The sequence below is a fragment of the Diabrotica virgifera genome, chromosome 10, assembly GCF_917563875.1.
Source record: "Diabrotica virgifera virgifera chromosome 10, PGI_DIABVI_V3a".
Classification (NCBI taxonomy): domain Eukaryota; kingdom Metazoa; phylum Arthropoda; class Insecta; order Coleoptera; family Chrysomelidae; genus Diabrotica; species Diabrotica virgifera.
In genome coordinates this window covers 152,134,966-152,153,123 of record NC_065452.1, presented here as the reverse complement: position 1 = coordinate 152,153,123, position 18,158 = coordinate 152,134,966, and the positions used below count along the sequence as shown (strand labels likewise).

Sequence of the window (18,158 nt, the reverse complement as noted above, 5' to 3'; positions counted from 1 at the left end):
ACGTATTGGTATGGCAAAAAATGCGATGAGTCGCCTAACTAAAGTTTAGAAAGACAGATCTATCTCTCAAAATATCAAGATGAGACTGGTGAATGCCCTTGTATTCTCAATATTTCTATACGGAGCAGAGACTTGGACTCTTCGCGCAGGCGAGCGCCAAAAAATTGATGCTGTTGAGATGTGGTGCTGGAGAAAAATGCTGCGCATACCTTGGACAGCTCATAGGACAAAGGTTTCCATTCTAAACCAACTCAATATTAAAAAAGGCTGTCCACAATATGTCTGCAACGAATTCTTCAATTCTTTGGTCACGTGGTTCGCAGAGGTGACGACAGTTTGGAGAGATTAATTGTTTCTGGAAACGTTCCGGGAAAAAGATCAAGAGGACGATCACCAACTAGATGGTCTGACCAAATAAAGCATTCAGCTGGAAACTCATTCTGCGAAGCTCTTAGAGCAGCTGAAGATAGAGACCAATGGAGAAACATTGTTAGGAATATTGGAATAAATCACGATCCTCAGTAATAGGGAAATGACAAGAGAGAGAGAGAGAGAGAGAGAGAGAGAGAGAGAGAGAGAGAGAGACTAAAGTATATAGTTCGTCTAATCGGCTTAGCTCACGCTGGGTTAAACTGTTTCCAATAGCGACTAGACTAATGGTATTTATGAATGACAGTTTTATGGACTTCAAATATGATTTGTATAAACTTTATTTACAATTTAGGCTATTATTAATAAAAATTTAGAGTAGGCACACCGATATGAAATGATTGTAGTTTCGAGACGAATCTATTCATGTACCTAAATTTGATTATGTGTGCGGTGCCATTTTAAGTAATATAAAATAAAAAAATATGAAAAAAAATTTTTAAGAAACGCTTTTCTTTAGTTATGAGTGACTAAAATTAGAAATATTATAAAAAAAATCAACCAAAAAGCAAAAAATAAAAAAATTGAAAAAATCTAACACATTCGTTAAAGAAAAGCGTGGCGCGTCTTCATCGAATAAACGGTTTTTGCCCCACGCTTTTCTTTAACGAATGTGTTAGATTTTTTCATTTTTTTTATTTTTTGCTTTTTGGTTGATTTTTTTTATAATATTTCTAATTTTAGTCACTCGTAACTAAAGAAAAGCGTTTCTTAAAAAAATTTTTTCATATTTTTTAATTTTTTACTTTTTAGTCTTACACTTTTCAAACATTAAAATATATCGTCATGATTATTAAAATATGTTTAAAACATATGATGTACTAACATGAAAAGTAGTCGGAATCGGAAAAATTTTTTAAACTTTATTGTTTATTTATGAGGCATAACGTAAACAATTAACGTGAAATTATGTATAGTTCATATCATTAGCTATAATCCGTAAAAACTACAAATTTTTTACATTGTAAAAAACAAGAGAATTTAAGCATTTTCCATTAAAATCGTTTTTTTTTATTTAAACAATTAATAAACATAAAAAAATGTTTATTGACTATTCGTGTATTGTTCCCGCGAATGCATATGTCTGCAAATTTTCATTCATTTGCATTGAAGAAAAGGCAGTCAAATTAACGTCTAAAGATTTGACGCAATCTATTGAACCAAATAAAAGCGTTTAATAAAAATACGAAAAAGTACACTTAGTTTACTAATATAATATAAATATCTTTATTTGATACTTACGCATGAAAATAATTTCTAAACAAGCATGTTAAGTCATCAGCCGTTTGTGTTGAGATGTGATAAAAGTTAAACGCATGTCCTATGATGTGCATAACTAAAAAATAATAAACAAGATCAGCATACAGACAAAAAGAAATTGATACTGACAAACTGTGCAGTGCTTATTGTTCAAGTCTCTTCCAGAAATTAGAAAAAAACTTGCCACTGCTTTTCTTTTTAACCACTACTTTTGTTCCTTCTTTCCGTATTCATAAATTCCCGATGCAACGTGGAGTATGTCAGGGGGACACCATATCACCGAAACTGTTCACTACGCTTTTGGAATATATGTGTAAAAGGGCAAAACTGACCGACAAGGGCATAAACATAAACGGAGAAAAGCATAGCCATCTAATAGCTGACAGGATAGATGCGTCCAAAGAACTTTTAAATCAGCTCTATCTTTCCTCGCTAGAATGGGGATTGAAATTAAATATATCTAAAAATCCAGATGATATCAAAAGTTGTAGTCAGCGAAGATACATGCGTATAGACCACGTAATGACCTTGCGCATCCTTCGGCAAGTTGAACTACATTTTCAAATCGTCAGACATACCAATCATCATCATCAATGGTGCTACAGCCCTATGAAAGAGCCTCGACCTTCCCAAGTCTATTACGCCAGTCAGTCCTATCCATTGCCAACCGTTGCCAGTTTGCTGCGCCTATTTTTCTCCCATCCTCATCCACACCATCCTTCTATCTGAGTTTTGGCCTACCCCTATTTCTAGTTCCCACAGGTTGTGACATAAGGATTCTTCTAGGAGGGTTGTTCTGCTGTGATCTTGCTAGATGTCCTGCCCATCTTAGTCTTCCTATTCTTATAAGAGATACTACGTCTTTACCACCAAATATTTGTTTATATCGGTGGTACACCTCGTAGTTGTACCTCCTCCTCCAAACACCATTTTCACAGGTGCCACCGAATATTCCTCTCAGGATCCTTCGTTAAAATATAAGCAGAAGGCTTTCATCTGCCTTGGAAACTGTTTTTTCATCTGTCAACACTGGTTGTATAAGGGTTTTGTATATGGTTATTTTTGTTTTTTTTTTGGCTTAAGTTTCTGCTTCTCATATGTCTACTTAATCCAAGATAGCACTTGTTTGCTAGGATTATCCTTCGCTTGATTTCTTCCGTCGTGACGTTCTCTTTGGTGATCAGGGAGCCTAATTATGTGAATTTATCCACTACTTCAAAAGTAGAGTTATCAACCGTGAATTTGTGACCGATGTTTCTGGCTCTATTGTTGGGTGTTGATGCCATCATCTTAGTTTTCTTCTCGTTTACTTGCTGGCCCATATTTTTTGAGGAATTTCAGAAGGTGGTACACATTTCTTCTAGCTTGCGTGTTGTGTTGCTAAAATTTGGTATGATTTATTAAAAATATTTCCTCTGTTGTCTATTCGGGCATCTCTGACCGTCTTTTCCAGAGCTATGTTGAAGAGGAGACACGCCAGCGCTTCTCCCTGTCGCAGCCCAACATGCGTTTAAACGCCTGTGATTGTTCGCCATGTATTTCGACTTTGCAAACAACTTTACGCATTGTAACCTTAACCAATCTAATCAGTTTATCAGGGATGTGGAATTCATCCATGGCTTCATACAATTTATTTCTTAGAACACTTTCATAGGTCAATTTAAAATCTACGAGAAGATAGTATGTGTCGATATTGAATTAATTGGTTTTTTCCAGTATTTGCCTTAGCACAAAGATCTGGTCTGTTGTTGATCGACCAGGCCTAAAACCACTGATATTCTCCAAGAAGCTCCTCTGAATGTGCACTTAGGCGACTATATATAAGATACTCGAAAATATTGTGTAGGCTGTATTAAGGAGGGTTATTCCCCTATAGTTTCTACATTCCAATTGATCACCCTTTTTGTGTAACGGGCAAACGATTCCAATACACCACTCTTCCGGGATTTGTTCCTCATTCCAGGCTCTCAGTATTATTTTATATATTTGATTAGCCAGAGTAACACCTCCATATTTAATAAGTTCCGAGGGTATACCATCACTTCCTGGATATTTATTATTTTTTAGGTGTTTTAATGCATCCCGTACTTCTTGAATTTATGGAGGTTCTATTGTTGCTTGCTCCTGGGGGTGGTTGACTTGGATCTTCTACTTCGATAGTAAGTAGTTCTGTATAGTGTTCCACCCACCTTTTCAATATTTCTTCTTTTGTATTGAGTATGTGCCCCTCCTTATCTTTACATAGTCTTAGCCTTGGTTTGAATTCCTTTCTTGCATCATTCAGAGTTTTATAGAATTTTCTTGTTTGATTTTCTTGTTTTAATGTCTCAAGTTCTTCCAGTATTCTATTTTCATAGGTTCGCTTTTTTCTTCTATGAATGCACTTCTCTTCTCTTCTAAGGTCTTTATAGTTTTGTTGTTTTTCTCGGGTTCTTCTTTGCTGCATCAGTTTATATGCATCGTTCTTTCTTCTTGTAATGTCCTCACACTCAGCATCGAACCAGTCATTGCGTGATGGTGGTTTTTCTGGCCCTAAAATATTATTTAATATTATTTTTACACATTTCCCATTGTTCGCTGATTGTTAGGTTCTCATTAGTTCGCACAGACATACCAAATGTCTTAAAAAAACAAACCTTTAATCGGTGTGTCTTGTCAGTGTTGACTTACGGAGCAGAAACATTGACCATGATAAGGAGAACAGTGCAAAAGATCCATGTGGTACAAAGGGCAATGGAGCGTGCTATGTTGGGCGTTTTACTGCGAGACAAGATCCCAAATCACCAGCTATGACGAAGATCAGAAGTGGCTGATGCTATAGAGAGAATAGCAACACTGAAATGTAACTGGGCAGGTCACGTGGCTCGAATGACAGATAACAGTTGGACAAAGAGGATACTAGAATGTAGATCAATATAGATGATGTCTACCGAAGCAAGGGTCCTCCATAACACCTTGGACTGACGATCTAAAACGTTGTCATAGGAATTTGATGCAAGAGGCAAAAGATCGAAACAGATGGAAAATTACGAAGGAAATCTTTGTCCAGCAGTAAGCAAGAAGGTTAAGAAGGAAACTTAAGAAGGTTAAGACCCTCTAAGAAGCACCACTGATGATGATGATGATAATGATGATGATGATGATAACGACTACGATGACCTTCCTCCTAAGGATATTTTTATAAAAAATAGATTATTGAAATAATACGTACGTGTAAATATAAATGCCCAATAGGCGATATATTTGTGTATCTCTAAAGTAGCATCGAAAGGAAAATATTGATTGGCGACGGTGTCTCTTAAAAATGTGATAGTATTTCTGCACATCGTTACTAACAGTGAAGAATACGTAAACATCATAGCAGATGCAGCTCCTCTCGTAACTGTAACACCATACCCTGCTATCCGTCTTAATCCTGAATGTTCTCGTTCTACAGAATAATCTAAAACACAATTAAAAAGTGGTCAGGTAATTATTTACATTATTGCTTAATACAGACTTACAGTATGCTCGTTCAGCAAATACACCAAACAAGACCAAAGTATAGAGACTCATCCAAAATATTTCTTTTGACTTTAATTCGATAAACTTGAGAGCCATAGCATATTTCTGTTCTTGAACTGGCTGAGTTTTTATAACTACTTCTTGATCGTCGTCTATCATCTTAGCACTATTCCCCTCCTCAAAAGAAGTTCCTCCCTTAAATCTTGCTTCGATTTCTTGCTTGCTTCTACAAACATAGAGGATGTGATGTAAATTATGTGCATTCAAATATAATTAATGATACTTATGGTAACAGAAATCATACTTACTCATAAATATTCTCAATTGTGTCCTTAGCCTTAGCTAAATACGAATGATCAGCCTCTTTGATTCCTTTGAAACCCAATCTGGCTGTGTTTAGTTTCTTTATGTCGTTTCCAATCATTTTCTTGAAATCTTCAAATGTTAGCTTCTGCTTATGCTCTGCTCCTGCATTTTTCAACATAGAGCTAACAGTTTTCTGAATGTCTTTGTCATCTACTTTGCCCCCGCAAGTCTCCAAGAACGAGCTGCAATTTTAAAAATAAAATAACTGGAGGCATTAGAATGTCGCCGCCTTTAAGGCGTTCTAAAATATATGTTTGTGTAGCTATAAAAAATTTCTAACTGAAAACCGCCCCCAATTTAAAGAAACAGAAATAGACGGAATAGAAAGCTATACGCATAATGAAATCGAATTAATCCTAGCTGAGGTAGAAATAACGATCAAAACCCTAAAAAAAAAGCAAAAGGCCGCGGGGAATAGCAAATACAGGGTGTTTCATTAATAATTGTCCATATAGTAACTGGAGAAACCTTAGCACAAAATACGAAGATTTAACCTAAAACACTTAAATAAAATGTGGTTCTTTACTGAGTTACAGGGTGTTTTATCTAAAAATTTAAAAATTATTTTTGCTCAGCATTTTAAAACTATTCAACGTATCCTTTTCATACTTGGCAGAAAGTGCGACTACTAGACACCCTACTAAATTATGATAAACAAATGTTTCTAGCTACTACCAGAGGCGTACGACAGGGGATGGTGAATGGTTGACCCTTCTCAAATTCTACGCCACTGGAGGAATTACTATTTTAGTGCTATTTTTAGATTCTCCAATACTTTCTACGTAAATAATATACTCTTCATTGGTAACGATAAAGTCATTCGTTTTCGAGATATTTGAAGTTAAATATGAAACGGCACAGTTATTTTGATTAATTTATGATATGATTCATATGATTAAAATTTAAAAATTATTTGTACCCAGTACTTTAAAACTATTTGGCGTATCCTTATCATACTTGGCAGAAAGTGTAGGTACTATGCACCCTACTAAATTAAGATAAATAAACGTTTCTAGCTACAACCAGAGGCGTACGACAGGGGATAGCGGCTGGTTGACCCTTCCCAAATTCTACGCCACTGACGAAATTGCCATTTTAGTGTAATTTTTTGATTTTGCAATACTTTTTATGTAAATAATATACTCTTTATTCGTAACGATAAAATAATTAGTTTTCGAGATATTTGAAATTAAAAATGAAGCGACACAATACATTAATCAAAATAACCGTGTCGTTTCATTTTTAACTTCAAAGATCTCAAAAACTAATGCCTTTATTGTTACGAATGAAGAGTATATTATTTTCATAGAAAGTATTGGAGGATCCAAAAATTGAACTAAAATAGCAATTTCGCCAGTGGCGTAGAATTTGGAAAGGGTCAACCATTCACTTTCCCCCGTCGTACGTCTCTGGTAATAGCCAGAAACGTTTCTTTAACATAATTTAGTAGCTTGCACAGTACTTATACTACCTGCCAAGTATGAAAAGGATACGTCGAATAGTTTGAAAATGCTGAGCAAAAATAGTTTTTAAATTTTTAGATAAAACACCCTGTAACTCAGTAAGGAACCACATTTTATTTAAGTGTTTTACGTCCTCCAGTTACTATATATGGACAATTATTAATGAAACACCCTGTATATACAGGATGTTTGGTAAAGAATGGGCCATAGATTAACCTTAGATTCCTGAGGTTAAAATAGGTCGATTTAAGCTAACTTACCTTAGTACAAAAGTTGATAATGACCTAAATACAGGGTGTCAAAGTTAAACTTTTATTTTATTTATTGTTGAATATTTCCTGACAGGCATGGGACAACAACACGAAATTTGGTAAGTGGTGCTGGTATTGTACAATCTACTAAATTATGTTAAACAAACGTTTCTTGCTACTACCAGAGGCATACGGCGGGGGAACGTGAATGGTTGACCCATCCCAAATTCTACGCCACTGGCGGAATTGCTATTTTAGTGCAATTTTTTGATTGTCCAATACTTTCTATGTAAATAACATACTCTTCATTCGTAACGATAAAGCCATTAGTTTTCGTGATATTTGAAGCTAAAAACGAAGGAGCATAATACATTAATCAAAATAAGTGTCCCTTTTCATTTTTAACAGAAAGTCAGAAAGTGTAGGTACTGTACATCCTACTAAAGTATGTTAAATAATCGTTTCTGGCTACTACCAGAGGCGTACGACAGGGGAAAGTGAATGGTTGACCCTTCGCAACTGCTATTTTAGCATAATTTTTAGATTCTCCAATACTTTCTATGCAAATAATATAACTCTTCTTTAGATTCTCCAATACTTTCTATGCAAATAATTCACGTTCCCCCGTCGTACGCTTCTTTTAGTAGTCAGAAACGTTTGTTTAACATAATTTAGTAGGGTGGACAGTACCAGCACCACTTACCAAATTTCGTGTTGTTGCCCCATGCCTGTCATGAAATATTCAAAAATAAATAAAATACAAGTTTAACTTTGACACCCTGTATTTCGGTTATTATCAACTTTTGTAGCTAAGGTAAGTAAGTTATCTTAAATCGACCTATTTTAACCTCAGCAATCGGAGGTTAAGCTATGGCCCATTATTTACCAAACACCCTGTATAATATGTTGGGAGTATAATAATATTTAACTACAACCCTACTTAAACGGAATAAAAGTGTAAAAATTGAATGGTCAAATTAAAAAATATGTCCTAAAAAACTTACTGTATCATCGTTACAAAATCTTCTTGCTTCAAATGTCCAACACCATCAATATCATACATGTCAAACAATAATTTGGCCTTCTCTTCTTCAGTTCCGTCGGCAAAGATTATCATCAAATCAACAAATTCCCTAAATGAAATAAAACCATTTCTGTCTTTGTCAATTAATGTAAACATTCTTTTCACGAATTCATTGGCAGGTGTCATACTCAAAGCGTCTGCAAATTCTGTAATGGTCAATTCCGTGTCTATGACTTCTTTCGCTACGTGAGCATCAACTTTCAGTATTTCAGTTTTTGAATGACTAATTTTGAACGCCTGCGCAAAAACTACTCTGAAGAACATTTCTAATCTTGCTTGTCTATTATCTTTGGTGACGATTACTTTTAATGCTGAGCTCCAGTTTAAGTTTACTAGTTCTTTTTTCACTATCTGACTTTGTACGAAGTGTTTTTCGAATTCCGCCAAAAAGTTATTACGTAGAAACTCAGATTCAAACGTAACCACCTAAAAAATATAATACTTGATTGGACAATTGAACTAATTATCGAAGTTTGTTCCAATATGAACTTTTGGACGGTCCAGAAACCGTCACGAAACTACTTGTACCGTTTGTTGTGCGCATGTTCGTAATTGTATCGCCCAGTTATCGTCCCATGACGGTAATTTGGAAACCGATGTTGGAACGGTTATCTGACTGATAACTGATTTATCTATCATTATCATTTGTCATTTTTGTTGGTGACAGCTTGTGTGCTTTTAGTCGATCACGATTCCCGCTTTCGATATGCAAAAAGGCTCAAAATTTGCAAGGCTCAAAAAATTTAAAGAATTAAATCCTAGTGCGCAAGTCAGTCCAACCAGCACATGCATTTGCCCGAGTATGGCCCAATTACTGAAATGATCATCACGAAACCGTCACCGAAAGATCACAATTCTTATTGGAACAGTGGGAAGGACGATCCGATGACGATCATATTTTTGTTGGAACGGATTTTGTTTACTGCACAGGAGCGTTACCGTTTTATGATGGTTCTCGGTCCTGTTGGAACAAACCTCATATATATACAAGTAAAACCTGCCATATCCGGATAAATGTGGGGACAGACCGATCCGGATATGAAAAAATCCGGATATCAACCACTTCTCTATTATAGTCTCTGAAACGTGTTCTCCTTTATCTTCTTCTTGTAGTGCCTATCTGTTTCGGATGTTGGCGACCATCATGGCAATCTGTACTTTGCTACATGCTTTTCTCCTTCATATATTCCAGTAATCAACGCCGTCAATAACTTTCGTCGATTGACACGATTCTATAATACCTTGATCCATAGGCTGACAGAGGGATGTCACATTTGGGAGCAAAAAAGATACTTTATTTAGCCATCTTCTAGTTCTTTTGAGTCGGGATGAGAGGGTGCGTTGTCCAACAGCAGGACTGCCTTTCTCGGTAGATTTCGGTAGATGCGGACGGTAGAACCGTCCGTTGTACTGTATTTCAAAATATGCTGATGGTGTGTTGGTGGGAAATAGTGAAGGTGACTTAGAAAAAAAACTGGAACAGTGAAGACAAGCTCTTGAGAAAAAGCGTATTAAAGGAAAAACTTAATAGAACAAAGACAAAAGACAGAGTTAGTGGAATGTTCGTTTAAAGATGGAGAGATGGACACAAATACAATGATATCTTTGGATGGTGAAATGATTGTGAAAAGTGAGAGTTTTAAATGCTTAAGATCGGTATTACAAAGTAATGGGGACATAGATGGAGATGCATGCAATAGAATTAGGTTTGGATGGATGAAATGGAAGGAAGCGAGTGGTGTGTATGTGTGACAAAAAAATTCCAATGAAGCTGAAGAGAAAATTCTATAAAACAGCCTTAAGACCGGCTATTACGTACGGAACTGAATGTTGGGCAGTTAAAAAGAAAGAGGAACAACGAATGCATGTGGCGGGAATGAGAATGGGTGCATTCAGCAGACGCAATCGCTAACTAATCGATTAGTAATCGATTTGTGATTTACATGCTGAATGTCACAATTTATGTGGCATTCAGCAGAAAATCACTTATCGATTAGTTAGCGATTGTGTCTGCTGAATGCACCCAATGCTTAGATGGATGAGTGGAGTAACAAAAAAGGATAAAATTAGGAATGAGTATATTAGGGGTAGTCTAGGAGAGTCTAGGGTCTCGGTAAAGGAGATTGATGTTCATATGAACCAAGAAATAAACTTATGGAGAAATGCAATTAGGGACACCATCCCTGCATAGGAATAATGGTAAATATAATGATGATGATGGTTTACTATTAGGTTAATCCCAGCAGAAAAAATCAGTATATAATAGAGTACTCACCAAATCGTAGTTGTGTTTTGTATTCATAACAATCGTGCATCTATCTGTGATGAAATAAAGTGTAACGTGAGTGGCTCCAACGTTGGAAAAATCTAGGGCTCTCAAAGTAGTTCCATTGAAACAAGTTACACATATTTTTTTCAAGCTTGCTTTGAATGAGAGAATGATTTCCCTTGGTGGTTGTTTTGGTCCAACCCACTCGGTCACTTAAAGAATAATAAAAATATTACTATTAATGGTAAGAATTATTCTTGTCGAAAGTACAGGGACTGTTGAAATAAACTGATCGTCAATAGTTAAGGATATTGGTATTATTCAAATAAAACTTTTGCTATCGAAACAATTTTAGAAGGCATGAATTACCACGGTGTCGGAAAGTTGGTCGAGAAAACTTCGTCGACGGAAAATTAGTCGACAACATTTGGTCGACAAACAGTTGGTCGAATGCACAATTCATCGACGAACATTTGATCGAATGGATTTTTCGTCGACAAAGACCCAAAGGAAATAATACATGGAGGAAACACGCCAATATATAAAGTTAGTTTCTTTGTACCATATAAAAAATATTATTTTATAGATTGCCAGTCCTAAGCCTTGGATAAAGTGTGAAGGGAAGTTTATTCTCACGATTTCTTTACTTTTTTATTGATATTGACTGATTATTGCAGTCGAAAACATTGTACGCAAATGCATCGATTCCCTAATAATTTATTTACCTCAGCATCTCGCATATTTCGTCTTGTCCGCAAGTGCCCCCAAATTTGACTTGTTCGGAAATGCTCCGTTCGCAAGTGCGCCGACACCAAAAAGAAGAACGGCACAACATCACTAATTAAAATATCGGTTTATATTTGCTGTCTACTCTCCCACGGCAGCAAATTTTTTCATTAAATTTAAAAATAATTAAGATTTAGAAAAAAATTAACAAAACCCAAAAAAAAAATAAATTCAGAAATTCAAAAATAAATACAATATTCCTGTTAACAACATAAAAATCAATAATCCGACGTTTGTCACCATTAATCCCTTTATCCTAAAGATAAATAACAGTTTGTCGACGAAAAATCCATTCGAACAAATGTTCGTCGATGAATTAATTGTACATTCGATGAATTGTGCATTCGACCAACTGTTTGTCGACCAAATGTTGTCGACTAATTTTCCGTCGACGAAGTGTTCTCGACCAACTTTCCTAGACCCATAAAACTTTAGAAGTTTGTTGGTAGGATCCAGACTTGGGCTAAGGAAGTGAATGTAGGATGAAAGTTTTAATGTATCGCAAAGTGTAGTTACTCGGTTAGTCAATCGTTTCAACGAAACAGAAATGTTGCGGGACGGTTCAGAACTGGAAGGCCGAGAGTTACTATCCTCATCCAAGACCGTCACATTACTCTATCAGCTCAAAGAACACCACTCGATACCTGTAGAATCCCGAATAGGAGATGTTTTTAATGCGACGAGAACTACGATTTAGTAGTAACTCTACGTCGAAGGCTCTCTGGGGTCAATTTAAGATCAAGGCGTCTTTTAAGACACGCTACACTCACCGCAGAGCACAGACGCCAAAGACTAGCTTGGCCTCTGGTCTGCAAGGTATTTCGATAGTCGCCCCAGGCAACCAAGTGACGTCAATAACGTCAAGGAAACGCAGCTTTTGGTTAAATATATACACGTGTTTGAACATTACGTCGTATAAACGTCTTTCGTAGGTGATTTTAAATACGTAAGATTAATTACGTTAAAGTACGTTTAAAAACACGTTTTCATTTCAGACAGCCCAAATCTGACGTCACAAAAATGGGAGGAGCTTAACGGGTTTATAATGTTAATGTTGTATATTGACGTTTGTAAGCTTAAATTGTCATAAAAAATTTTAACTATTTATAATGGGAAATAAGCCACAATATTATTAAAAAATGATTTTTATTAACGTTTCGACGCCCAAATCGGGTGCCGTTGTCAAAATACAAAATACTACTAACATAAACAAAAATGTTGTTGCTTAGTAAAAAAATTCTTCTAATAATTTATTTAATTTTACTCATTTATATCGGCAATTCAGATACATATGATACATTTTAAAGTAGAAGACTTTAAAATGATATTGCCAATATTTATGAGTTGCGTTCCTGGGACGACTTTACTGAAAGATAGTTCATTCGATTACATGAAATCAACCCCAACTCAAGAATATCCGTCAAAAAAAAATCATAGCATGTGATCTGTCTTTAAAAAGATAACCACATGCAACGGTGACATTAAAATTCTCGCGCTAGAGATCTCATAGTAAATCACAAGGGAAAATCAGGAAAAACCTCGTGATACTATCCCGACATCGTAAGTATTTGGTCTTACATTTAATTTACTTTCAAAATTAATACCAAATTCTGACTTTACTATAATTTTGTTTAAATTATAAATAATATCAATAATACATGGATATATAAGTAATACTAAATATAAAATATGTACTAACTCGACTATTGACTTACTAATTGTGGTATTTTCTTTCTATTGACTTCTTCTTTCAGTATGGGTATCCACATCTTACTGCATTCCACCGAGGAATTTGCGACACAATTGGTTTCGTTTAGCATAATTAGAGCTATTTTATAAAAAAAATTTTATTTATTTTTTACGTGCTTTGTGTGATAAAATAAGACTTCATTTAGATATTTAGTTGAATAAACGTGTTAATTAAGAGATTTTTATTCGATTTTCTCAAGTGAGTTAGTTTAATGCAATAGTTCTTCTTGAAAACGGTTTGAGGTTATGTGTTTTGTTTTGTTTTGGTGATTATTTTCTGTTAATGAGCTAATTATGTGTTATCGAGTTTAATTAAATTAATTTGTTAATAAATTATTCATTAGTTTATACGTTGTTTTGTTTTAGTTTTAACACAGTAAGTATACCTATATAAAAAGTGAAAATTCTATAATGTTGCATTAAGCGTACCTATTGTAATTCTATGCATTTTATAGTCTCTCATTTGGTTTTACTTTTAGCCTATAAGCTAAATTTAAAACAGTTAAATGAAAAATTGCAATACCAACAATGCCCATACGAATAATTATTATTGTGTATTTATAAAACCATAAAATGAAAAATAATCTAAAAAACGACATAAAAACTATGTTTTTATATCACGTATTTAAAACGTGATAAAAATGACGTCAGTTATGGTGGGACATATTCAAGTGAATTTCGACATCGAAAACACGTGACAAACTAACGTGGTTTGCTGATAATTATGACGTCTTTCAACGTTTTGTAAACGTTATTTGGTTGCCTGGGCCGCTTACGAGTTTGGACTAATCCTTTAGTGCCGAGAAATCGTCGACCTGTCCAGGAAATTTGTCCATTTGGAGGAGGTACTGTTACAGTATGGGATGGAATTTCTTTTGATGGTCGAACAGACCTATTAGTTTTAATAGGAATATGACCAGTGTGATTTGTAGAGATTTATAGAGTCATGATCGATATTATTCCATATTTTCACGCCGCTATTGGCCAAGACGTCATTTTTTTGATGATAATGCAACTCTGGAACCACGCCTTGAAACTTTTCAGCAATAAACCTATTGCCATTGCCCCAACTTTGGATGCAAAATCAGGCAAGATGTGCTTAACAATTTAGAAAGCATGCCAAGGCGTTGCCACGCAGTTATTGAGGTTCATGGAAGACACACCATCCATTAAAGAGTTTTTTGTTGGATTGTGAAAATGATTCGGATGTTACAAGAAATTTTGTCAATTTTAGTTTTTTATTTTCTTGCGAATCTTTTAAGTTGGTAGATTTAAAAGAATTTTTATCATTTACGTTTGAATATTTTTGTTTTTAAAACATGTTCTGATAATATCCCTAAGTTTTCATCCAAAAGGAATGTTTCTAATCCAGTTTCAAAGTCTATTATTCCCAATCCCTATAGGGATGAGTTTATGCTTTTTAAAGAAAAAACTATTTTTAAAATAACACATTTTCTTAATACTTCTATAAAAAATCAACATATAGTCAGCGAAGACGAAATAGAAAAATTTGTTTCTACCCTTATAACAGAACCTAATGACAGTAATGTCAATACTATAAAAGAATCTCAGATAGAAATTAGTGATGGCGAACAGTCAGAATACTAAATTGCGCATCTTACAGTGGAACGCAGGTTCCTTAAATAATAAAAAACCAAATATTCTTCAATTTTTAAGAGAATAAATATCCCTCAGATATTCTCATTATATCAGAGGCATGGTTGAATTCAAATACAATTTTTAATCTTAAGGGATATAATATTATTAAAAAAATTAGATCAGATGGTTATGGTGGTATTGCAATATTTGTTAAACATGAGCTTTCCTATATAGAACAGAATATAAAAGCAAATTTTAGTGACCATATTGAAGTATGCGCAATCAAATTATCAGATTTAAATTTGACTCTACTTTCAATCTATAAATCCCCAGATAAAAAAGTTCTCCAAAAAGATTGGGACTGTTTTTTTAATCAATTTGATAAGGGTCGAACCATCTTTGCTGGGGACTTCAACTGTCATCATACCCTTTGGGGATCTGTTCTGGATTCCTCGCAAGGAAAAATATTAACTGAAGCCATATATTCAGCAAATTTAGTTGTAATTAATGATGGTACTCCAACTAGAATAAGCAAACCAAATGAAAATCCCTCAGCTGTTGACCTTACAATTATGTACATCTACAGATATTGTAGATAAATTAAATTGGAGAGTAATTAACTCACCTTTAGGTTCAGATCATCTACCAATTATAATACAATACGAATGTGGTGCAAATGTTTTTACCATTAACCCTTCAACTAAATGGAATGATAAAAAATCGGATTGGGCATCATTTTCATACATAATCCAAGAGAAACTTAGAATCTCGGCTGATAACTTGAACAACAGAAATAGTAGTCAAATATTTTCTATCTTGTCTTCAGCTATTGTTAACAGTGCTAATCTTTCGATGCCTATCAAAAAATCATTCACTCCATCTAAAATACAACCAGTTTGGTGGGATGATGAGTGTTCAAATATAGTCCGCTTGAGAAAAAATGCTTTAATTAAATATAAAACTCTTTCAAATTCTGATAATTATTTAAAATATAAAAACGTTGAAGCTAAGGCTAAATTACTTTTTAATAAAAAAAAAGCGGAAGAATTGGAAAGAGTTTTTAAGTAAATTAAATAAGCATTCTAGTGCCTCTGATATTTGGACATATATGAAGGCTATAAAAAATAGTTCAGTTGAATTTAAAAAGACTGTTCTTTCCTTCGATTTGACTGAAAACTTGTTAAATTTCTATGCTCCCGCTTCAGCTGATCGAAAAGCAATACCTAAATTTTATTATCCCAAAAAAAGTAATGTAATTAGTGGTTCATTTACTCACGATGAATTAGATATTGCAATAAAAAGTTCAAAAAATACTGCTCCGGGACTAGATAGCTTTACATATAGTATGATCAATCATTTACCAAATAATGCTAAAATAATACTTTTAGACTTATATAATAATTGGTGGTTGAAATGCGACTTTGTTAAACAGCTGAAGGAAATAGTGGTCTGTGTACAGCTCAAGCCCTCAAAAGATCCAAATTTAATCACTTCTTATCGTCCAATTTCCCTACTTTCTAGTTTCACAAAAACTCTAGAAAGAATGATTAAAACAAGGATTGAGTGGTATACAGAATACTATTCCTTGTTACCACTTTCACAATATGGATATAGGAGAGGACGTGGTACAATAGATGCAGTAGTGCAATTAGTAACTGACGTTAAAAATGCGTTTACAAGGAATGATTATGTTGCTTGTTTCTTTTTAGATATCAAAGGTGCATATGACTCTGTAGTCTTGGATTTGCTTCATAGTAAATTAATTTCCATAGGTGTGGACAGAAATAGTGCTGTTAGTATAATAGAAATATTTAAAAACAGAAAAATATATATCAGTGACCATAAAAATGTATTACATGGACCTAGAGTTATTTATGATGGGCTTCCACAAGGGTCTGTGCTCTCACCAATTTTATTTAATATCTATACAGCAGAACTGCATAGCATCTTAGATGATGAAATTAAAGTAATACAGTATGCAGATGATATTTGTATATACACTGTCCATAGTTCATACCAACAATGTTTCAGTAATATTAAAAATGCAATGTCTCAGACTATAAATTGGCTGCAAGATATGGGGCTAACTATATCTCCAGAAAAATCTGCAGTAATGTGGTTTACACGACATAGATTAAGTACTACCGTTGATTGAAATATTGAAATACCTCAATCAACGGTACTACTAACCAAACCCTCTCTGTAAATAATACTAACTACCCTATTGTAAACCACTACAAGTATTTAGGTATAGTACTAGACACAAAATTGCTATGGACCAAACACATACATTATTTAAAAAATAGATGTGATAAAGGTATTAATATGCTGAAATATGTAACTAAAATTAAATGGGGTGCTGACTCTAAAGTCGCACTCATTTTTTATAAAAGTTATATAAGATCGATAATGGACTATGGAAGTGTGTTTTATGGCTCAGCATCTAGCTCTAATCTAAAAATAGTAAATAAAATACAATATAAAGCAATTAGAATTTGCCTTGGTGCAATGGCATCATCTCCATGCAGTGCAATTCTTGCTGAAGCACAAGAGCCTCCTTTATTTTTACGAAGGCAATTCTTAGCTAATAAATTAATTATAAAATATAAAGCATATAATACATTTTTAAACCACTCTATTTCCAAATTAAGTAATTCAGATTTAATCAGTCCTTACTGGTCTAAGAAAAAATCTCCATTGCTGGCAGCAGCATTTGTCGAAACATCTAAATTAAATAATGATATCATAACTATGCCAAAATTTCCACTTTTTGACCAGCATTTTAAGGTCACTGCAACCAAGTTTACAGTCTCATATCCAAAATATAGTGATCTTAATATTTATAATCATACTCTCCTAAAATCCATACTTTCACAGTACCAAAAATCAACACACATTTACACAGATGGGTCGAGGTGCGGAGCGGGTACTGCGTATGCAGTGTTTGTTCCGAGCTTTAACTATTTGTATCAAAGACGAATACCGAATTATTGTTCAATCTTCACAGCTGAAGCGAAAGCAATAGAGTATGCTTTAAAATGGTGCATCAGTGAACAAGTTAATAGTGCAGTAATCATGTCGGATTCTAAATCCGTATTACAATCTTTAGAGCACCATGCATTAAAATATTATAACAATCCAATAGTCATAGGTAGAGACTGGAAAATATGCACTAAAAAATGTCTAAAATATGCATGCAATATGCATTTTAAAACAAGCTGAATATGCACAATTAACATGCAAATATGCATTTATATATGCACTTATTTTTATATGAATAATTTTATGGTTTACGTTAAATACATAAATAAATAAAAAATAATAAAAATAAATAAATAGGTTTGAATTTAAACCAAATTGTATTATTATTTCTTAATATATTTTTTTAACTTCAGGTT

General features: G+C 34.1%; 2 protein-coding genes across 3 annotated transcripts in view; one reads left to right on the top strand and one right to left on the bottom strand.

The window, feature by feature from the left end:
• The window catches only part of LOC114325142 (protein Abitram), a 187,100-nt gene that overhangs the window by 83,659 nt on the left and 85,283 nt on the right, over nt 1–18,158 (top strand). The gene's annotated exons all lie outside the window — the stretch shown is intronic.
• The window catches only part of LOC114325141 (dual oxidase 1), a 78,959-nt gene that overhangs the window by 11,484 nt on the left and 49,317 nt on the right, over nt 1–18,158 (bottom strand). For both annotated transcript variants that reach the window (XM_050663523.1, XM_050663524.1), the window contains 6 exons: nt 10,633–10,838; nt 8,278–8,783; nt 5,502–5,741; nt 5,193–5,419; nt 4,901–5,131; nt 1,672–1,765 (listed from right to left, as the gene is read on the bottom strand). In XM_050663523.1, the coding sequence (XP_050519480.1) occupies nt 1,672–1,765; nt 4,901–5,131; nt 5,193–5,419; nt 5,502–5,741; nt 8,278–8,783; nt 10,633–10,838 (1,504 nt within the window). The remainder of the gene's footprint in view (nt 1–1,671; nt 1,766–4,900; nt 5,132–5,192; nt 5,420–5,501; nt 5,742–8,277; nt 8,784–10,632; nt 10,839–18,158) is intronic.